Genomic DNA, 21,870 nt, shown 5'->3' on the forward strand with positions numbered 1-21,870 from the left:
AAGCTGCAGCACTGAAGTGTCCTCCAGTGTAGTGGGGGCTGGGTTCAAACCTGGGTTCTGGACATTTTAGAGCAGCACACTATCCAAGTGAGCTATTTTGCCAGCCAAGAAACAGTTTTTCAAGGGGGGGGGATCCAGAATGTCTCAGATTCCCCTGTAGCATTCTAAGAAAGATGCATGGTGACAACAGCTTTAGAATCAGACAGATGTAAACTGCTATGGCCACTTCCTATCTCTCTGTGGACACACTACTCACTTCTTCAATTCAGTTTCCTCATCTACAAAGTGGAGATAATAATTGCCAGCCCCTCCATATGGGAGGTGAGAAGATTAAATACTTAGCACATTTAGCACAATACCTGGCACCAAGTTGGGGGTGCTACAAATGTTGGTAGCACACTTTAAATGTCAGGCCTGTCTTCCTTTCCTCTTGCCTGCAGAGAGTGCATCTAAGGGACAGACTCCTTCATGGTTTGCGCTGGAAGCTGTCCTCATACCCCTTGGCTCCATGGGGTTGATGATTACCCTCATCTGTGTATACTGCTGCCTAGAACGGTAAGCTTTATGACAAGTCCAGAAAAATGAGGTTGGGGCAGATCCACTACACCAGGTAAGCCACCTGGTCAGAAAAATGAGGTAGGGTGGCTTGGAAGAACATAGGAGAGTTATTATAGTTAGTACAGTTGTTGTTATTTATTATTTATTGCCAGCACACTGATCAACTCTGGCTTTTGGTGGTGCTGGGACTGAACCTGGAAGCTCAGAGCCTCAGGCATGAGAGTCATTTGCATAACCTGTTTTCCCAGCCCTATACAGTATATTAAAAAAAATACTGGAGTGAGAAGAAAACATAATGGTGATGCAAAAAAAGACTTTTCATGCCTGAGACTCCAAAGTTCCAGGTTCAGTCTCTAGCACCTTCATAAATCAGAGCTGAGAAGTGCTCTGGTCTCTCTCTTTCTCTGCTTATCTCTCTCATTAAACTAAAATCATTATTATATTATATTATATTATGCACGACTATGGAATACCTGGTTGAGTGTACACATTACAATATGCAAGGACCCAGGTTCAAGCCCCCAGTTACTACCTGCAGGGGGGAAGCTTCATTAGGAGTGAAGCAGTGCTACAGGTGTCTCTTTCTCTCTCCCTATTTCCCCTTTCCCTTCTCAATTTCTCTGTCCTACCTACCTATCAAATAAATATGTATTTTTAAATGTTTATTTATTTATTTATTTATTTATGAGAGAGGAGAGAAAGAATTAAAGCATCTCTCTGGCACATGTGCTGCCAGGGATCAAACTCAGAATCTCATACTTGAGAGTTAAGTGCTTTATCTACAGTGCCATTTCCTGGATTGCTATTATATAGGGTTTATAGGACAAAGTAGAAGATGTGACCATAAGGATTAAGCAATCACACAGTGGACCTGGTGATGAAAGGAAGCTGCAGGCAGAGAATACAGAATCAGATTGGTGAAATAGTTCATTTTGATAGTGCACTCCTTTGCAACATGTGGGATCCAAGTTCAAGCTTGACCCTCAATGCTGTGGAAGAAGCTTTGATGTGGTGGTTCATTTCCTTTCTTTTTTTTCCCACCAGGTTTATCTGTGGGGCTCAGTGCCTGCACCATGAACCCACTGCTTCTAGCAGCCATTTTTCTCTCATTAAAAGAAAAAAAAATAGGGGAGTCAGCGGTAGCATAGCGGGTTAAGCACAGGTGGTGCCAAGCACAAGGACCGGAGTAAGGATCCCGGTTTAAGCCCCCGGCTCCCTACCTGCAGGGGAGTCGCTTCACAGGCGGTGAAGCAGGTCTGCAGGTGTCTATCTTTCTCTCCCTCTCTCTGTCTTCCCCTCCTCTCTCCATTTGTCTCTGTCCTATCCAACAACGACATCAATAACAGCAACAATAATAACTACAACAATAAAACAAGGGCAACAAAAGGGAATAAATAAATATTAAATTTTTGTTTTTAAAAAATGATAGAGGGACCAGGCAGTGGCACACCTGGTTAAGTGCTTACATTACAGAGCATAAGGCCCTGGTAGTGCCCACCTGAAGGGGGGAAGCTTCATGAATGATGAAGCAGGGCTGCAGGTGTCTCTCTTGTGTTTCTCTCTCTCTATCTCCCCCCTCTTGATTTCTCTCTGTTTCTATCCAATAAATAAATAAATAAAATTTAAAATAAATTAAAAGTTAAAAAATGATAAAGACACAGAGAAGTAAGGGTGGGGGCAGATAATAGCATAACAGTTATACAAAGAGACTCTCATGTTTGAGGCTCTGAAGTCCCAGGTTCAGTCCCCTGAACCACCATAAGCCAGAGCTGAGCTCTGCTCTGGTAAAAAAAAAAAAGAAAAGAAAAGAAAAGAAAAGATAAAAAAAAAAAAAAAAAGGGGAGTCGGGCTGTAGTACAGCGGGCTAAGTGCAGGTGGCGCAAAGCACAAAGACCGGCATAAGGATCCTGGTTCGAACCCTGGCTCCCCACCTGCAGGGGAGTCGCTTCACAGGCGGTGAAGCAGGTCTGCAGGTGTCTATCTTTCTCTCCTCCTCTCTGTCTTCCCCTCCCTCTCTCCATTTCTCTCTGTCCTATACAACAACAACAACAACTACTACAACAATAAAACAAGGGCAACAAAAGGGAAAAAATAAATAAAAATAAAAATTAAAAAATTAAAAAAAAAGAGAGAAAGAGAAAAAAGAAAAAGAAGAGAGCGACAAATTGAAACAGGGAGAAAGAGAGACATCTGGGGCTGGGTGGTGGTGCACCTGGTTGAACGCACATGTTACAATATACAAGGACCCGGTTTCGAGCCCCTGATCCCCACCTGCAGAGGGAAAGCTTTGCAAGTGGTGAAGCAGGGCTGTAGGTCTTGGCCTCTTCCCCCCTTTAGTATTTTATTAATTTTATTTACTTATTATTGGATAGAGACAGAAATTGAGAGGGGAGGGGAGAGAAAAAGGGAGAGAGACAGAGAGACACCTGCAGCCCTGCTCTACTACTCTTGAAGCTTTCCCCCTGCAGGTGGGGACCAGGGACTTGAACCCAGGTTCTTGCGCCCTGTAATGTGTGCACTTAACCAGGTGCGCCACCACCTGGCCTCCTGTCTCTCTCCTTCTCTATCTCCCCTTCCTTGTTAATTTATGGCTGTCTATATCCAATAAATAAATAAAGATACAGGCAGAGGGTAGATAGAGTAATGGTTATACAAACAGACTCTCATGCCTGAGACTCCAAAGTCCCAGGCTCAAGCCCCTACACCACCATAAGCCAGAGCTGAACAGTGCTCTGGTAAAAATAAACAGGGAGTCGGGTGGTAGCGCAGCGGGTTAAGCGCAGGTGGTGCAAAGCACAAGGACCGACATAAGGATCCCAGTTCAAGTGTCCGGCTCTCCACAGGGAGTCGCTTCACAAGTGGTGAAGCAGGTCTGCAAGTGTCTATCTTTCTCTCCCCCTCTGTGTCGTCCCCCTCTCGATTTCTCTCTGTCCTATCCAACGACAATGATGTCAATAACAACAATAATAATAACTACAACAATGAAACAACGAGGGCAACAAAAGGGAATAAATAAGTAAATATTTTAAAAAATAAATAAATAGGGCAGTAGCACAGTGGGCTAAGCATATGTGGCACAAAACGCAAGGACTGGTGTGAGGATCGCAGTTCGATCCCCCAGCTCCCCACCTGCAGGGGAGTCGCTTAACAGGCGGTGAAGCAGGTCTGCAGGTGTCTATCTTTCTCTCCCCCTCTCTGTCTTCCCATCCTCTCTTGATTTCTCTCTGCCCTATCTAACAATAACATCAATAACAACAACAATAAAAAACAAGGGCAACAAAAGGGAAAATAAATAAATATAAAAATTTATAAAACAAACAAATAAAACAATTAAAAAGAAAGGGAGATCTGCAGCACTGGTCCACTGTTCCTAAAGCTTCCCCCTGGCAGGTGGGAACTAAGGGCTTGAAACTGGATCTGCAGGTGTGGTATGTTCTGTGCTTTACTGATTGCACCACCAGGCCCTGCTGTGGTGCCTCTCTTCCCCTCTTTGTCTCTGAAAAAGAAAAGAAAAGAAAAGAAAAGAAAAGAAAAGAAAAGAAAAGAAAAGAAAACAGACCTGCTTCATTCCATATGGGAGAAATACTAAGGAAAGAGCGTAACCCATGTACTCCTGCTCTTCTTTTTCTCCCCTCAGGACTATGCCCCGAATTCCCACCCTGAAGAACCTGGAGGATCTAGTTACTGAATACCATGGGAACTTCTCGGTGAGAACATTGCCCCAAGTCAGTCTGTCAGCTACCAGCTGCCTGCCAGCAGGGCAGGCAGAATGGGGAGTGGAGGGGGAGCAGAGGCAAGGGGGGGCCCTCAGCTAACTGTCAGGATGCGGCCAGCCGCTTGGAGGATGGGCGGAACAGACAGACACCCAAGAACTGATTATAGATTGACAGGTAGAGGAAGACTGTGTGTGTGTTGGGGGAGGGGTCCCTAGGGCTTGTGTGTCCCTTCCGCTATCACAGGGACTCCAGACACTGAGAGGCCTCCCTTGGCACACAGCCTGGGTGTTTTACTTCCTGCCCTGAGCTGACCCCTGACCTGGCGATATCTGTCTTTAGGCCTGGAGCGGTGTGTCTAAAGGACTGGCGGAGAGTTTGCAGCCAGACTATAGTGAGAGGCTCTGCCACATCACTGAGATCCCCCCGAAAGGAGGGGCCTTAGGAGAGGGGCCTGGAGGCTCCCCCTGCAGCCAGCATGCCCCCTACTGGACTCCCCCCATGTTATACCCTGAACCCTGACCCCTGACAAAATCTCAAGAGTCCTGTAACATCAAGTTGTACTATCCCTCCCCTCATCCAAACCAGCCTGGGGCGAACACCACTTCATTTCTCCTCCAACTCTGGCTGATTTTGTGTTCTGTGACCCCTGTATTTGCACCCTCATTCTAGATCTCCTCCTCGAGTACTGCCATTGTGCCCTGTGTTTCTGTCTCACCCCCCCCCCAAAGCCCTGTCCTGTCCAAAGAATTCTTTCTCCCTCCCTCTTTCCAGCTACCCTTCAATTGTTCCTGACTCTGAAAATAAAGTTTTTGCTGGTAATCACCAAGAATGTCTGTTGTTGGGTCAGGAACAAGGAAATGTGGGGTACATGAAAGGTGTGGGACCTGGTCCCCAGAGTAGAAAACAGAAATGGTGTCACACTGGGTTAAGCACACATATTACAAAGCACATGGACCTACTAAAGGATCCAGGTTTGAGCCCCCAGCTCCCCACCTGCAGGGGGGATATTTTACAAGCGGCAAAGCAAGTCTGCAGATCTCTCTCTCTCTCTCTCACCTATCTCTCTCTCCTCCTCTCTTAATTTTTCTCTGTTTTATCCAAGAAAATGGCCACCAGGAGCAGTGGATTCTTAGTGTAGTCACCAAGCCCCAGTGAAAACCCTGGAGGCAAAAGGAAAGGAAGGAAGGAAGGAAGGAAGGAAGACAGGAATGGTAGACTCATTCAGTGGGAGTATTAATAAAATACTTTTTAAAAAAATTATTTATTTATTGGAGAATTAATGTTTTACATTCAACAGTAAATACAATAGTTTGTACATGCATAACATTCCCCAGTTTCCCATTTAACAATACAACCCCCACTATGTCATTTATCGTCCTTCATGGACCTATATTCTCCCCACCCACCCACCCCAGAGTCTTTTACTTTGGTGCAATATGCCAATTCCATTTCATTTCAGGTTCTACTTGTATTTTCTTTTCTGATCTTGTTTTTCAACTTCTGCCTGAGAGTGAGGTCATCCCATATTCATCCTTCTGTTTCTGACTTATTTCACTCAACATGATTTTTTCAAGGTCCATCCAAGATCGGCCGAAAACGGTGAAGTCACCATTTTTTTTTACAGCTGAGTAGTATTCCATTGTGTATATAGACCACAACTTGCTCAGCCACTCATCTGTTGTTGGACACCTGGGTTGCTTCCAGGTTTTGGCTATTACAAATTGTGCTGCCAAGAACATATGTGTACACAGATCTTTTTGGATGGATGTAATAAAATACTTTAATAAAAGAATTATTCTGGGGCTGGGGCTGGGTGACACACCTGGTCAAGTATACTCATCACCATGTGCAAGGACCTGGGTTCAGGTCCTGGGTCTCCACTTGCAGGCGGGGTGGGGGAGGAGTTTCACTTGTTGTGGAACAGTGCTGCTGGTGTCTATCCTGGTCTCTGCCTCTCTTTCTCCCTGTCTCTTTATCTCTCACCCTTTATCAAGTAAAAAGAAAAAAATGGTTGTCAGGAATGGTGGAGTCATCATGCAGACCCCCAGTCCTAGCAACAACTCTGGTGGCAGAAAAAGAAAAAAAAGTACCAAAAACTCATTTTAGGTGTCCTGTACTCCTTTCAGGATCCAGTTCAGAGTTGGGTTGACCATGTTGCCCTCATTTCCAACAACTCTTTTACAGACTCCACCTACAGTATTCTCTTCTTATCCCTCCCCCCACCCCCACATACTACTTCTGACCTCATAATCCCTCCACTGTAGTCTCAGATCCCACCCTCAGGGATAATGATTAAGCACAACTGCCAGTAGCTCTCTCCAGTCTGCCTGGTAAGGGCCTCCTCAACCTCTCCAATCCACCTGCTTCTCCAGTCCCTCAACCCTATGGGCCCGCTTGACAACTCCCCCAAGGCCTCTAGAACACCCTGCTTCTGCATGACTCATCAGGCTTCTCTCTGAACCGTGCGATCTTGAGAGCATGTTCATCATCATCAAACATGGAGGTGAGGCACATGACAGAACTGGAATCTTCACGTAGGGTTGGGGAGGTTTGAGGACAGTGAAGATCACAGGGCTGGGGCCAGGCAGTAGTGCACCCAGTTGAGTGGATATGTTACCATGCACAAAGACCTAGGTTCAACCCACCGGTCTCCATGTGCAGGATGGAAGCTTCACGAACAGTAAAGCAGATCTGCAGGTGTCTTTCTCTCTTTCTCTCTCTCTCTCTCACTCTCTCTCTCCCTATCACTATCTCCCCCTCTCAATTTCTCTCTGTCCTATCAAATAAAAGGGAAAAAAAACTGCCAGGAGCGGTGGATTTGTGGTGCATACACTGAGGCCCAGCAATAAACTTGGTGGCAATAAATAAATCAGTAAATCACAGGGTGCCATAGACAGAAGGGCCACGTGGCTCCACTCCCATCTTTTCACAGATAATCAACAGTTTCTGGTCAATACCAATTGTTCTATCCTCCAGTTACTGCTTTACACCCGCCGTAAAGTGGGCTTGACTAAAACAGGTGAGGAGTTTGGAGAGGGAACTAATGAGCCCAATTCCCAAATTCTTTTGGCAAGAAGAGAGTGGCCTGGAATGCTGACAGCTTTCTCCAACTCAACTCCGGATAGGGCCCCTGGCCCTTTTGGCTCCCAGTTTTCTCTAGTTACCTCTACTGCCCTGTGGCTTCCCTCCAGACACCATTGATTTGTGTGATGAAGCTGGAACAATGAAGATGTTTTTCCTGATGAAGACTCCTGGAGAATTTGCCAACAAATTTCTTACACCTCGAAACACTTACTACGTTTGTAAGATTGAACGTGGAGCACCAGGTAGAGGCTTAGGAACATTCCCCAAAGATAAAGTAAGGCCCTCAAGATGAATCATGAGCCTTGTCCTTAAAATAGGGCACCCCTTAATCTAAAGGCAAAGAGTCAGCTGGGGAGTGGTGAAATCATAAATGCATGAGGCCTTGCCTCCAGAAAAATAGGACACCCACTACTAGATTCAAATGGACCATCTCTGACTCAATCTGGGAAAGACCACTGTCTTATTATAAGAGGCTAGGTATGCTCTATATTACAAATCTCCCTCCCACTTGATACTATGGGTGATCTATAGGGAGGGAATGAGGTCTACCAGTTCAAGGCAGTGTTGATTGCTAAGGTCCTAAAATCTTGGACTTTGGAAGGGTGAGGACTGGACAACAGGGGTTGGGGATATCACATTGCTGTGTTTACAGGAACCAGACTTATTCATGCCTACAAAGCCTTTGTGCCCATGCTCAAGAACCCAGAACCTGAGCTGCTAGGTAAGGAGTATGGTGATGACTATGGAGGTAGGCAGTAGAGACTATAGGCTGGACCTGGTGTAATCAGGTAGGTAGAGCCACAGACTCTCTTAGGGGAAAAGAGAAGGAAATGTGCAGTGTGAATGTGTGCTTCTTTAAAATTTTTTTAATTCTCTTTATTTATTGGATAGAGACAGCCAGAAGTCGAGAGAGAGAGAGAGAGAGAGAGAGAGAGAGACCTGCAGCACTGCTTCACCACTTGCAAAGCTTTTCCCCTGCAGGTGGGGACCAGGGGCTCAAACCTGGGTCCTTGCATGGTAATAAGTGTGCTCAACCAGGTGTACCACCACCAAGCTCCAATGTGTGCTTCTTTACCCCACTTCTTTTTAAAAAATTTTATTTATTGATTCATGAGAAATGATGGGAGCGAGAGAAAGAAACAGACATCACTCTGGTACATGTGCTGCTGGGGACTGAACTTAGGACCTCATGCTTGAGAGTCCACTGTGCCACCTCCCGGACCACTTTACCCCACTTCTTGACCACCTCCTCAGTGTGCCTTTCTGTCACCACCTCATCATTCCCCCTTTTCCATCACCCCTTTTTCCTGGAGTCTTGGTGTCCTGATTCCGACAGAAAAGAGCAGAACTTGGGGCCCTTCAGATGGCTACTCCACTTACCTGGTTATACTTCAAATGCTCTTCTCAATTTATGAGTGAGTAGGGTAAAGTTCCAGTCAGTCCTCAGTGGGGGGTAGGGTTTCTTCTGGTTTCTAGATACCTTGCGCACACAGTGTGACATACTGGAGAGGAACCGAGTGAAGATGCTCAAAACTCAAGAAGCCAAGAAGGTCACCCCAGTCGAATCCACTGTGACTCTACCAGTAAGATGGCACAAGTCTGGCACCCTTCCCACCTCCCCTTTCTTTGCCACTCAACAGAGAAAGTTTCTTCTGCCTTGACCCTTAGGCGCAGATTTCCTTTTTATGTCTAACACCCTTTGGCCCATTAACAGCCTCCAACCTCTTTTGTTCTCTGCCTTTGGCACTAGTGAGTAGGAAGTTTCTTCTTTGAATGTGCCTATTTATCTACTTATGGATGTTTTTCCTTTTTTTTCCCCAGTCCAAACCAGGACGATCTGATGAAGATGGGCCTGTTGTTCGCAGAGGTCCTTTTTATAAGACCAGAGCAGACTTCTTCAGACGGGATAAACATCGTTAACTAAATAAAGTGACCATGTGAGAGCAGCAGTACTAGGGATGGACTTACTGGAATTTAATTAATTCATCTTATTTTTATTAGTGATTTAATATTGACTTACAAGGCTGTAAAAGAATAGGCGTATAATTATATACAGTTCCCACCACCAGAGTTCTGTGTCTAATCTCCTCCATTGGACACTTCCCTATTGTTTAATCCTCTGGGAGTATGGACCAAAATTCTTTTTGGGGTCCAGAAGGCAGGAGTTCGGGCTTGTATAATTGCTTCTCCACTAGACATGGATGATAGCAGGTTGATCCATACCCCTAACCTGTTTCTATCTTTCCATAATGAGGTAGGGCTCTGGAGAGGTGAGGTTCCAGGAAGCATTGGTGAAGTCATTCCTTTATTATTATCTTTTGTTCCTTTTTCTTTCCTCCTCCTCTTTTTTATTATTACTTTTTTCCTTTTTGTCGTAAAGTTTCCGTTTTCAAAGGATTCTTCCCAATACCTGAACTATGGAGGTATTAACTAGACCCCAGGCCCTGCTGAGTCTTAGGGTGGGTGGGAAGGGCATGAGGGTGCTGGAGCCTGCACTTGGTAGGTGGGGCAAGGAAAGACTGTGAGGTTTGGTACAATGAGTCTTTGAGAGACAAAGTAAGGGGTGGGGCCTTGGCCAACCAGACTACCTCCCCTTGGGAGGCCTAGTGCAGTCCTTTACTCCTGCTGGGGCGAGTCTACCAGATCAGTCTACCAGATTGCTTATCGTGCCCCCCTCCACTTCCCCAGCTGACATTCCCCCACCCCCAGTGCTGGGCCTCTGGGCAGTCCCTGCCCTTTGCCTTTCCCTCCCTCCCTGTTACTGGAGGGGGAGTAGGCATCAGACACCAGAACTGGTTATAGGCATTTATTGAATTTATTCATTTATTGATTTGACACACTTCCCCACTCCAATCTAGCACATGATACAATCTGGGTAAAGCCAGGCGCTGACACAGGAAATGAGGGGAACCCACAGCGGGGGCGGGGGGAGGAGGGAGGGGGCCAAAGCAAAGGGGACTGCTGAGAAGGGCTGCTCTGAGGCTGGGGTGGGGGGTAGGGGGTGGGGTGGTGAAGGAGCCCCAGATGGCCTCCCTGGCAGGTGCTAGTAAACCTGATCCACATTCTCCTCCTTCCCCACTAATTTCCCAGACCCTCAGCCAACCTCGCCAGCCTCCCTGCCCTGACCCGCCACCCCCCTGCTACCACACACAGACTTCCACATAACCCCTGCAGCCAGGCGAGGGAAGAAGGGCAGGGACAGCTGCTGAGGGCCTTGAACAGGGAGGTCTCTGTGCCTAACTTTACTACCCTAAATCCTTCCCTCCTCCTCTCTCCCATCCCACCCCCTTCCCAGGCTACAAACAAATTTCAGGCTTTCCCATGCTCTGGCCCACAGCAGCAGGCCACAGGAGAGTGTGGCTATACCCCTACTTCCACCTATTCCCAAGTCAACAGGCAGAGGAGGGAGCCTGACTTAGCTTTTACCTTATGGGAGCCCCAAGCCAGCTGTGCAGTGGCCCATGTTCTGATCCACTCAGGAGTTCTGCTACTGGTTGGGCAGTAGACTCCTGACTTTCTTCTCTCTCCTTCTTCTCCTTCTGAACCCTACCCCTCTTCATGTTTCTCAGAGTGTTACTGTCTGTAGTGTTTGTCCCATATCACTATGACAAAGCCTTCAGATAGGAAAGAAAAAATTAAGAAAAGAAAAAAGAAAAAAAAGCACTCTCCCCATCACAAGCACCTCACCACTGTTAAAACAAAACAAAAAACAAAACAAACAAACAAAAAACCCCAAGAAACTCTACATTTGTGTTTATAATTTCAAAAAATTTTATAAAAAGCCTCTGTCATCTGTAGCCTTCACAGAGTAATTGGGCTTGAGGAGACAGGCCAATGCTCAGACCTTGGCCCTTCCAGGTCCCTGCTCCCTCCTCCCCCCACATATACCAGTGACTTCAGGGGTCACTGCATAAAAATCCCAGGCTCCAGCCAGCCTGAACCAGTCTGATAAAACTAGAAAATCTCCTGCCCCCCAAAGGCAGGGGTAAGGCCATTGGTGACTTCACATTTCCAACAGAACAAATTGCTCACCTCTGCTACAAGGTGAGGCCTAAGGGGGTGGGATTGAGGAAGCCCCCAATTAACTTCCAAGTGGGGGCCTTACCCCCGAATTGGCACAGTGAGAATAAACCCCAGCTCCCTCTGCTCCTGACCTCCCCACCCCCAGAGACCCCATGAGGAGGCTGGCTTCTCCTGAAAACACTTGTGAGAGCAGATCTCACCTTCATTCTAAAAGGAGGGTTCCCCCACCCCCAAGTTCTTGGGAGAAGGGGTCAATGGTAAAGAGTGGATATGGACAGGTCTGACTTCGCCTTTGAAGCAGGGGACAAGGGCTTCCAGCTCTGGCTCAGGGATCTGTGGAAAGAAGAAATGGAGGACTGGGTAAGAGATCATCTGGCAGTTAAGTGTACCAGGGGTTACCATGCACAAGGACCTGGGTTCAAGTTCCTGGTTCCCACCTACAGGGGGCAAGCTTCATAAGCAGTGGAGCAGGGCTGTAGGTCTCTTTCTTTCTCCCTTCTCAATTTCCCTGTCCTATCTACTAAAAGAAAGTGAAATAAAAACTATTTTTTTAAAGAGGCTTATGGGGGGATGGCATAGCAACTTCCTACCACCAAGGTTTGGCACCTCCTAGGGGTGGGAACTGCTGAGGGAGCTAGAGGGCCCACCTGGTAACACTTCCACTCTGAGAGGTACACCCTCCCTCTGGTTCTCTGGTGGGGGGGAGGGTGGGAGAACTCTTACCATCCTTCTCTTGAATGTGTTGCAGGGGTCAGGGGGTGCTTACCAGGCTCAAAGTTGAAGTCCAGTCCCTCGCCCCCATCCATGAGGTCACTGATGATGTTGTCCATGTCACACTCCAGGTTCTCCATATACATATCGAGGTCTAGATCCTGAGGCATTCTGTCTTGGCTTTCGGCTTCGGTAGAGGGTGTGAACACAGGGGTCCCTAGGGCCTTGGGGATGGAAGCATCCCCCAGGATGGGAGAGGGCTCTAGGATCGAAACATTGGAGACCAGGCTGCTGGGGCCTGGCACCTCCAGGGCTTTGGGACATAGGCCGATACCCGTGGCCAGCTTACTGGAGGAAGGTAACTCCCCCAGCAACAGAAGGGTTGGAGCCTGGGACAAAATGGGATCTACCTGGGTCATAAGGACATCAGCAGGTGGGGGTGGCTTCTCAGAGGCCAGCAAGGTCTCCAGAGACTGGGTGCTGGAAAAACACCCTTCTGCAGACAGGGGACCCTCTGCTGGACTGAAAAGAGAGGTATTGTAGGCATGTAAGGGGCCTGTCAGCCCAGGGTGCTGCAAAGAGAAGCTGGAGAGACTGCTCTGAGACAGCAAAGAGTGGGAAGAGGTGAGGTTGAGCCCATCCAACAGCTCAAGATCTTCGCTCAAGGTAGGAGGGATGCTTGCAAAACTGCTGACTGAAGCAGCGAGCTCCTCTTCTGCCAGCACCTCAGGCTCTGGCCTCAGTGGAGAGTGGCGGGTGCTGACTGTGCTGGCATTGGAACTGCTGCGTGGACGGAAGGAACCCCACATGTCAGCCTCATCGTGGTTTCGAGAGCAGGGGCTGCCCGACCACTTGGCAAAGTGGCTCATAGGGCTGGTGGGAGTGACACCTTCAGGCCGGGCTGGTGTCCCAGCGGGCTTCTTCTTGGGGGCCTTGCTGCGGCCTCGGAGCAGCTTGCTGCTGCTATCCATGGAGGCAGCCCGGCGGCGGGGTGCCTTGCCGCCCTTGCCACCCTCCGGGTTCAGCATCCACCAGGAGCTCTTGCCCGTTGCCTCATTGTGAACTTTGATGAACTTGCTATGCAGCGACAGGTTGTGGCGGATTGAGTTCTGGAGGAGGCAGAGACAGTGAGAAAGGAGTGTCAGGTGTGTATCAGGATGGTGGGGCATGGTAGGGGTAGCCAGGAGACTCCAAACTAGACACAATTAGGAAGAAGACAGGCAAAGGGAGAGGTGTGTGCGCTGGTGGCAGAGAACATCCACAGCTTCCAGAGGAAAAGAGGCTATTAATATTCAGCCTGTGTTCAGAACTTTTTTGCCCCCAGGGTTTGGGAGGCAGTCAAAATCACACCCTACTGCACAGAACACCATGCCCACCCAGTAAAAGCTCACAAGCCTCCCAAATTTCTGGGGTCAGGTGGTAGCACACCCAGCTGAACACACTTTCTCATGTGCAATGACCTGGGTTCCTGAAGAGGAGTGGTGAAGCAGTGCTACTGCAGGTGTCTCTTTTTCTCTCTCCCTCCCCCTTCCCCTTTCCTTCCCTCTTGATTTCTCTTTGTGTCTATCAAAAAAAAAAAAAAGGAAGGAAAGTTACCAAATCTCCGGGGGTACTGTCTGGGACTGGTGGGCATGTGGGGAGCGAGTGCACTCCTGATTCAGCAAGAGCTAAGCTGGGGTAAAGGGGGGGGGGGCAGCCCACAGTTCCACCCCTTTCCTTGAGTGCAGGTTTAGATGGAGTTGACAGGGCAGCAGAGGATAACCCTAGCTCAAGAATGACCAGTTTTCTAATCCAGCAGAGGAGTTGGAAACTCAGCATGGTTGACACTCCACTCCCCAGGACTTAAAGACTCCTTTATTTCTGATATCTTATAATTTTTAAAGAATCACATATCCATTAATAAAAGATAGGAATGGGAAGAGAGAGAACAAGACAATTGCTCTGGCACATATGCTGCCAGGGATCCAAATCCCAGACTTCAGGCCTGAGAGTCCAAGATCACTGACTTCCTCCACTTTATAGACACACTGTCTCAACTATATTCAGGCTTCTCACTGTGCCACAGAATACACAAGGCACATTCCTCCCTCTTTCCTTATCTGAGTAGAATCTCCACTTTCAAAAGTCTACTGGTTTGTCAAGACCAAGTTTAAGTCCCCCCCCCCCTTTTTTTGCCTCCAGAGTTATTGGTGCCTGCACTATGAACTCACTGCTTCTGTAGATATTTTTCTGATAGGACAGAGAAATTGAGAGGGGGAGAGGAGTATAGAGAAGGAGAGAGAAAGAGAGACAACTGAAAACCTGCTTCACCTCTTTTGAAGCGACCCCCTTCCAGGTGGGGAGCCAGGGGATTGAACCCAGGATCCTTGTGTGGGTCCTTGTGCTTCATACTATGTGCTCTTAACCTGGTGAGCCACCACCTGACCCCCATCCAGCCCCCTCTTTTCTAAAGTAATTGCCTGACTTTTTTTTTTTAAGAGAGAGATATGGAGAGAAGGAGAGGAAAAGAGTGAAAAAGACCACGGCATTGAACATGCCTTCAATGTGGTGAGGGCAGGGCTTGAACCTTTGCACAAGGGCAAAGCAGCACATTAGTCAAGTGAGCCTGTAATTGCCTGGCTTCTGCAGTCAAATTTCCTGTGCGGTAGTTTCAATCCATTCCACATACTCCTACATAATCTGTACAGTGGGGTTTGTAGTCTTTGGCCTCATCAAGGCTAGCAAGGACACACAGCTCCCGTTGTCCGGTTGGGCAGCCCCCAACTGGGCCCCCTGAGTGCCAAGTTCCCAGGACACACTCAAGCCCCTGCACGTAAGCAATGCTTGTTGCACCATGGGGTGGATAACTGTGGGCAACAGCAGTGAGGTTTCCCCTTGAAGCTATGTTGATCCTTGAGTGCCTTGGCTATTTATTAGAAGCTATTTGACTCCCCCTTTCTGCTTAGCTGCTGACATTCTGCAAGAGATAAGCTTTATCCAGGTGCCCAGATTGCTCAGAATGGCAGCTCCCTCTGCTCCAGCCCCCAGCAGCTTATTTCTCCTGGTTTCCTCAGGCTAATTATATCATCCCTTTGAGTTTCTCTTCCCCTCTGCCCTCAACCTCCCTTCTCCACCTCCCTCCTTTCCCCTACTTCTTCTAAGGAATTTGTGCATAACCTTAGGGCCTTTTGACCTCCCACATGGAAGCACTTTCTCAGGTTTAAAAACTCAGGAGGCACCAAGGAGGGATTGGAACAACTGGGAGGCCCAGGCTATGGAGGGAATATCAGACCACTTCATAGGTTTCTAACTGGTGATCTAGATAAGGAGACCCTTGGCCTAGGGAGAGATGCTTAAGGAACTAGCTGCTAGCTCTCCTTGTCTTGTCTCCCTGGGACTCTGCAGTAATGGCGTTTGCAATGACTGCAGTTACATGGACACTCCTAACTCCTCCAAGGACTCACACTTTGTACATCCAGCCTGGGCTCTCCAGTAACTGAGGACCAGTGACTTCTGGCATTTTGATTTCCACCTTTTCTATCAACTCTACTGAGAAAACCTATTTATCTCTCTACTATGCACTATGTATGGGGTCCAACTTAGGTCTCTAAACTAGTACACTTATAGCCTTCTATTTGGAAAGGTCAGCTCCCTAGAAATACATAGTCCTTACCTGTTGGGAAAGGGGGATACTGCAAATTGTTCCCCAAGCCACCTAAACTCAGCTGTCTTTGTCTAAGTGGGTGCCGCCCCCTGGTGGGGTGGGAGTAACCTTGACCCTTCACCAAGGAAGCCAGATCAAGTGAAGATTCCTCCTTGAAGTTGGGTGGGAGTAGGAGGTGGTGAGTGCAGACCTCAGAGGCCCCAGGCTCTCAGATTGGGCTTTGCTAATATTCCAATGAAGAGAATTCAGGGCAAGGGAGATAGCTCAGTCATAGTGCAAGTTCTCAGAGAACTTGCATGTGAGAAGTCCTAGGCTCAATCCTCGGCACCACCGCATGCCTAAGATGAGTGGTGCTCTGCTCTAAAATAACCTCATGAACAACAAAGAGAATTCTGCAGCATAGTTAGCAGAGAAGACATACGATTTATAGTTAGACTTGCATGCAAGTCTTTATTCCACTACTAGACAAGTTTCCTAACTTTTCTATATCGGAGTTCCTTCCTCTGTTTCAGACAGAGACAGAGGGACTGAGTAGTGGTGCACCCAGTTGAGCGGTTGAGCTAACATGCACAAGGACCTGGGTTTAAACTCCTTGACCCCCAGTCCCTACCTGCAGGGGGGAAGCTTCACAAGTAGTGAACCAGTGTTGTAGGTCTCTTTCTCTTCCTTTTGCCCTCTCCCTATCTCCCCTTCCCCTCTCAATTTCACTCTGTCCTATAAAATAAATAATTTTTTTAAAAAAGAGAGAATGAAAGAGACCACCACACCAAAGCTTCCAGCAGCATGGTAGGGGCCAGGCTTGAACCTGGGTCAGCACATGGCAAAGCAGTACACTATCCAAGTGTTTTTTTTTTTTTAAGATCAATTATTATTTTTTTTTCAGATAGAGAGGGACAGAAAGCCAGAGAGATAATGAGAGGGGAAAAAAATCACTGCACTGATGTGATTTCACTGTGGTGGAGAGCTGGCCTCAAATCTGGGACAAACATATGGTAAAGCAGTGCACTATCCTAGTGAGCTATTTCACAGGCCTTTAAGATTTATTTTTTAACATTGTGAGAGACTTCAGCTCTGGCATATGGCGGTGCTGTGGACTGAGCACCTCTTGGGTCTTAGATGTGGAAGTCTGTTGTGCTACTGCTATGTTCTCGCCCCAGCCTCTTCCTACCTAAATTTCACCACGTATAAAATGTGGAATCTCAGAATTGCTTTGAAGATTAATAACTACAACATTTTAAAGCTATTTTGGTAAGAAAAAACACTGTGCCATGTCTGAGTGTCAATTACAAGGAGGAACTCTACTCCCACAGCATAAGTAACAACTCATGGCTCTTTCTTCGACCCTGGAAAATGAACATAAAGGGAAAAGAAAAACAGCTGTGTAGGCTGGGTCCAAGGAAGGGAGCTCTTTATGAACTGAGACTGTGGCATGGCAGCCTACCCAGAAATAGTGCCAATGGTCTCAGTCAGCTGTCCTGCTTTCTGTTCTGTCCAACTCCCAGAGATACTGGAGATCTGATTGCCGAATTTCTTAAACCCAAGGAAGACCCTCTGTTCACTCATATTCTTTGTACTTTCTTGTATGCTGACCTCACTACCTAGGGAGGAAGCATGGGCAAAAGTTATCAGTAGGGCTTAAGTGCCCTGATTCTGTGAATAAGACCTGTATTTCTCAGAACAATTCTTCAGAGCATTTTTTAAAAAGATTTTTTTCCCCTTTGCCTTCATCATTTCATGGAAAGTCAGAGGAATCTGCCAACCTTGTGTCTCAAAATCACAGCTCTATATGTTCTTTCATAACTAATATTCTGCAACAATAAATGAAGATATCCTCCATCCACCCACCAAAGCATGGTAGTCACTTACCTACGGTGAGTTCTCGATACTATCAGGCAAACCGAGGCAGGTCACAGCTCCCAGCTCCCAGCTCCGAGTTTTTTTTTTTAAGTACTTAAGTTCAGCTACCTCACTTTACGAATATTATTTTAAAAAAAAACTAATGCCACTCTACCCCCTCTTCTTGGTCACTGAACAGTTGTAGAATAGCATCTCATACTGAGGTTTTGAGAAGCAAGTCGGGAATGTAAGTAACCTTACTGGAATGGGAGAAAAGGTGTTGGGGTGGGAAACGGAGGAGGAGGGTAGACTAGGTCCATGTGGTGAATCCACACAGTTCCCGCTGTACATAGGATAAAGACTTCTCTGTGGAAATAACTGTTTGGGGCAGCCCAAGCCAAAGTGCTGGGAATGTTGAGCAGCGAGCAGAGAATTCAGTTTTCTCCTGAGCAAGGACAGTGTCTTATTCATCTAAGATCCCTCAGCATCAAGCACTGAGTGTGGCATATACTACATCTTGAGTAAATGTCTATTTGATGACTGAAGGTGGCTTTCTGGGATGGGAGTGTAAGAGAGGCCCCAGAGTGGAAGGAGGCTAGGAGCGGGCACGGGGGTAGGTACTGTTGGGACCAAGGTAAGGGAGTCATAGTTACCTTCCATCCTGCGGAGCTGTTGCTGTCACCCTTGTCCTTGAAGTAGGGCACAGTGCGGACCATCCACTCATAGATCTGGGCGAGTGTCAGCCGCTTCTCCGGGGCACTCTCAATAGCCTGGCTGATTAGTTCTGCATAGGACTGATTTCCCCAGGCATTCCGGCGGGAGCCTCCCTTCCGAGGACCTGTTACAGCCCCCAGGATCCCGGGCTGGGGGCTCCCTGCCGGTTCTGGGAGCCTAGAAGGCAACAGGGTCGGCTCTGAGCGCCCCTCCGGGTGCACCTTCTCTCCCAGCCCTGACTTCACCTCGGGTGACTCGGACGGCTCGGTAGCGAGCTCTGGTCGGGGAAGGGGCCAGGTGCAGGAGCGGGGACGGCTCTGAGGTTCGAAGTCGGGATCCAGGTCTATGATCGCGGCAGCCTCTGTGGCTGAATTCTCATTCCCTGGATCCATACGTGGAGTCGGACCTCTGCTGCTCAGCGTTCAGAGGAGCCTGCCACAGTCCCTCAGGATGCCTCCCCCCAGGGGGGAAGCAGCGAGGGTCAGGAGGCACATTCCGGTCAATCTTCCGAAAGCGGAGAATTTCCCCCCCTTAGTCCCGGGACGCTAGCCCCCAAGTTAATTCTTCCCCAGTTCTCTGCTCAGCTACCGCTTGCAGCTTCTGAGCTCTTTCCGAGACTCTTTCCAAGACACCACCTGTAACCTCCGCCTCGCGGAGACACTTTCTCCAGCCTCTTTCTCAGCTTCCTGCTCTTTTAAACCTGAGCCACGGGATCCCCCTCTTACATCGCGCTCCCATCACCGACAGTCTCAGGAGCAGCAGCTCCCTCCCCCTTTTAAGTTACTCACCACCCCCCCTCCCCGACACTCCTCCCAAATTTCCTCCACTGGGCTCACTGCCCTCCCCCACGCCCCGCTCCCTCGCGTCACTCGCCCCTCCCCTGTCTCCCCCTCTTCTGCCTCTCTCCTTCCCTCCACTCTCAACAGCGTCCACCTCCCCGCAACTCTGGTTTCTGCAAGCCCGGCACTGACTCCCCGATCCCCCCCCACCCCCCGGGGTTCCCTTTTGTTTTGATCCACGCAGCAGCCCCCGCCTGACGTCTCTGTTTACCACTCGCATGGGCGGCCATCTGCGCAGGCGCCTGGAGAGCCCGTTGGGAAACCGAGTTCTTCAGTTCTGCCATCCTGGTCGGGCTTGGGGACTACACTTCCCGTCCTGCTTCACGCTCAAGAGTCCGATTAGGGCGGCGGGAGAACGGGGTGGCAGGGTACAACGAGGTGGAACGCTTAACTATTAGAGATTCTTTTTTTCTTTTATTTAAAAAGAAAAAAAATACCTTAACTCCTTTACCCCCTTCTCGCACTCTCCCTTGGGATTTGGAGTCCCCCTAGGTGACTATGCTGAAAGATGCTAGACCCTTTACCCTGCAGTGAAAAATGTCTCTACATGAAACAGAAAACCAAGAAGAAGCCAATGATTGACCCGAAAATAGGCGGGCTGCATGTTGGGGAGTTGGGTGGAAGACTCAGGAGGCAGAAACGTGGTGAGTTGAGGGTGGTGTTACCGGGTCCGCTCTCCTTACGTGCGGTTCTGACTGAGCTTCCGCTGACTAATCAGTTCTCTCCACTGGCTCTCTTGGTCTCCCCTTGTTCTCCTGGTTCCTTTCCATCTTCCTGAGCGTCGCTTCAGCAGATTCCCACATTGAACTCATCTATACTATCACTCATACCTTGAACCTCTCTGGCTTCCCTCGTTTCTGATTTTGGTTAATGGTTGTGCTAGTCTACACGGTCTCCCAAACTAGATGTACCCTTCACCATTACATTGCCACAACTTCCCACATCCATATTTCTGTTCAAAAGCTAAGCTTATCACTGGATTAAATTGCAACATTTTCTTATTTTATTTTTGTGTGTTTCTTCATGAGAGAGATGACCAGAGCATCACTCTGGCGCTGTGGTATTTCTCTCGCTCTCTCTGTTTCTTTAGCTGAATGGAAAAAGTGGCCCAGAGCAGTTAAATTATGCTTGTATAAGGCTGACACTTTGGGGGAAAAAACAAAAAAACAATAAACACTTCCCAGCACCTACCACACCATACCAGTCTCTTCCTATTCAGGCTACTCTCCATCTTTCCTGCTACGTCTTTCACTGGGCACACTTAAGTTCCGCCCAATGAGACTTTTCTTTTTATTTTTTTGCATCCAGGGTTATTGCTGGGGCTCAGTGCCTGCACTACGTATCCACTGCTCCTGTAGGCCATTTTCCCCATTTTACTGCCCTTATTATTATTGTTGTCTTTGCTGTTGGATAGGACAGAGAGAAATGGAGAGAGGAGGGGAGCCAGGGAGGGGGAGAGAAAGATAGACACCTGCAGACCTGCTTCACTGCCTGTGAAGAGACCCTTTCCCCTGCAGGTGGGGAGCCTGGGGCTCAAACTGTGATCTTTATGCCGGTCCTTGCACTTCGCGCTTAACCTACTGAGCCACTGCCTGACCCCACCCCCCATAAGACTTTTCTTGCTCTTTCCTGAACACTTCATGCAGATCTCCCATGACTTATGATGGAGTCACAGCTCAAAAGCCCATTGAAAGTCCTGACTGGAAGCTACAATTAGCTGCTCCTGCCCAGCATCACCACAGAAGATTGTTTCATCCTTTCTGCTAAAACCTTTAGCTTTCACGCTATTGCAAATTTGAAAAATCATCTAAGGCAAACCACTGTAAATTGGAGACCCTCTGTATAGGACAGGTCAGATTGGATTATAGTTTCTTTGTTTAATCACATGTGTGTATCTTCTATTAAAGTGGATTTCTCAGGACAGAGACCATTTTTATTCATTTATTTGCCTGCTTAAGAGATCCGGGTTCTAGCCCCCACTCTCCACCTGCAGGGAGGGTTGCCTCACGGGCAGTGAAGCAGGTCTGCAGGTGTCTTTCTTTTCCCCTCCTCTCTTGATTTCTCTCTGTCCCATCCAAGAATAATAGCAATGACAATAATAACAATAAAAACAACAACAGGGTAACAATGGGAAAAATGGCCTCCAGGAGCAATGGATTCATAGTGCAGGCACTTCTTCTTCTAGCGTTTGCCCTTCTTCCGTAGCCAGTCAACAGCGTCAGGTTGAGCCTGATGTAAAGTTTCGAAACCTCCTTTGAATCTGGAGAGGTGGCAGTCGTTGACTATGTGGGTCATAGTCTGTCTGTAGCCGCAGGGGCAGTTCGGGTCGTCTCTGGCTCCCCAGCGATGGAACATAGCTGCGCACCGGCCATGGCCTGTTCGATAGCGATTGAGGAGGGCCCAATCATAACGTGCTAGGTCAAAGCCGGGTTGACGCTTGCAGGGGTCTGTGATGAGGTGTTTGTTCTTTACCTCAGCTGACTGCCAACTCTGTTTCCAAGAGTTTGGAACAGAGAAGTTCAGTGTAGGCGTAGGGAACCAGATTGGGTGACGAGACGTCAAGCGTTGGACAGGGTGGGCGAAGATATCCGCGTATATTGGCAGGTCCGGTCAAACGTAGACGTGGGAAATGAACTTAGATGATGCCGCATCCCGATGAATATCTGGTGGGGCGATGTTGCTAAGAACTGGCAGCCATGGAACCGGGGTGGAACGGATGGTTCCAGAAATTATCCTCATGGAGGAA

The 21,870-nt window shown here is 48.2% G+C and overlaps 3 protein-coding genes and 1 long non-coding RNA gene across 6 annotated transcripts in view; 3 read left to right on the plus strand and 1 right to left on the minus strand.

The window, feature by feature from the left end:
- Nucleotides 1–5,097, plus strand: part of IL2RG (interleukin 2 receptor subunit gamma) — an 8,883-nt gene extending 3,786 nt beyond the window's left edge. The window contains 4 exon segments of the mRNA XM_016193804.2: nt 441–555; nt 4,196–4,265; nt 4,614–4,766; nt 4,768–5,097. Of these exon segments, the coding sequence (XP_016049290.2) occupies nt 441–555; nt 4,196–4,265; nt 4,614–4,766; nt 4,768–4,800 (371 nt within the window). The 3' untranslated portion in view covers nt 4,801–5,097.
- A 1,494-nt stretch (nt 5,098–6,591) lies between these two features.
- Nucleotides 6,592–10,031, plus strand: CXHXorf65 (chromosome X CXorf65 homolog). 2 transcript variants are annotated; one of them, XM_007535951.2, is made up of 6 exons: nt 6,592–6,777; nt 7,207–7,293; nt 7,466–7,600; nt 8,011–8,079; nt 8,835–8,941; nt 9,180–10,031. In XM_007535951.2, exons 1-6 carry the CDS (start codon nt 6,753–6,755, stop codon nt 9,276–9,278), a joined length of 522 nt encoding a protein of 173 aa, XP_007536013.1. In that variant the 5' UTR covers nt 6,592–6,752; the 3' UTR covers nt 9,279–10,031. The 2 variants fall into 2 exon arrangements, with proteins under 2 accessions (XP_007536013.1, XP_060039503.1); XM_060183520.1 differs by lacking the exon at nt 7,207–7,293.
- Nucleotides 10,032–10,148: 117 nt separating this feature from the next.
- On the minus strand, nt 10,149–19,135 carry FOXO4 (forkhead box O4). Its single transcript, XM_007535956.3, has 3 exons — nt 18,225–19,135; nt 12,148–13,201; nt 10,149–11,714 (listed from the first exon to the last, which is right to left on the minus strand). The coding sequence occupies exons 1-3, from the start codon at nt 18,675–18,677 to the stop codon at nt 11,707–11,709; spliced, it is 1,515 nt and encodes a 504-aa protein (XP_007536018.1). The 5' UTR covers nt 18,678–19,135; the 3' UTR covers nt 10,149–11,706.
- A 359-nt stretch (nt 19,136–19,494) lies between these two features.
- The window catches only part of LOC132535925 (uncharacterized), a 38,276-nt gene continuing 35,900 nt past the window's right edge, over nt 19,495–21,870 (plus strand). For both annotated transcript variants that reach the window (XR_009547635.1, XR_009547636.1), the window contains exon 1: nt 19,495–19,768. This is a non-coding gene — a long non-coding RNA (uncharacterized LOC132535925). The remainder of the gene's footprint in view (nt 19,769–21,870) is intronic.

This window comes from Erinaceus europaeus, chromosome X (assembly GCF_950295315.1).
Source record: "Erinaceus europaeus chromosome X, mEriEur2.1, whole genome shotgun sequence".
In the NCBI taxonomy this organism is placed as follows: Eukaryota; Metazoa; Chordata; class Mammalia; order Eulipotyphla; family Erinaceidae; genus Erinaceus; species Erinaceus europaeus.

What these genes read in the sequence shown, in the direction of transcription:
- CXHXorf65 (XM_007535951.2), top strand. Translation starts at nt 6,753, where the DNA reads ATGTTCATCATCATCAAACATGGAG. An exon ending in AGTGGGCTTGACTAAAACAG is followed by an intron (nt 7,294 to 7,465) that starts GTGAGGAGTTTG and finishes GCTTCCCTCCAG; the next exon opens with ACACCATTGATTTGTGTGAT. An exon ending in AATCCACTGTGACTCTACCA is followed by an intron (nt 8,942 to 9,179) that starts GTAAGATGGCAC and finishes TTTTTTCCCCAG; the next exon opens with TCCAAACCAGGACGATCTGA.
- FOXO4 (XM_007535956.3), bottom strand. Translation starts at nt 18,677, where the DNA reads ATGGATCCAGGGAATGAGAATTCAGCCACAGAGGCTGCCGCGATCATA. An exon ending in ACAGCTCCGCAGGATGGAAG is followed by an intron (nt 13,202 to 18,224) that starts GTAACTATGACT and finishes TGCCTCCTCCAG; the next exon opens with AACTCAATCCGCCACAACCT.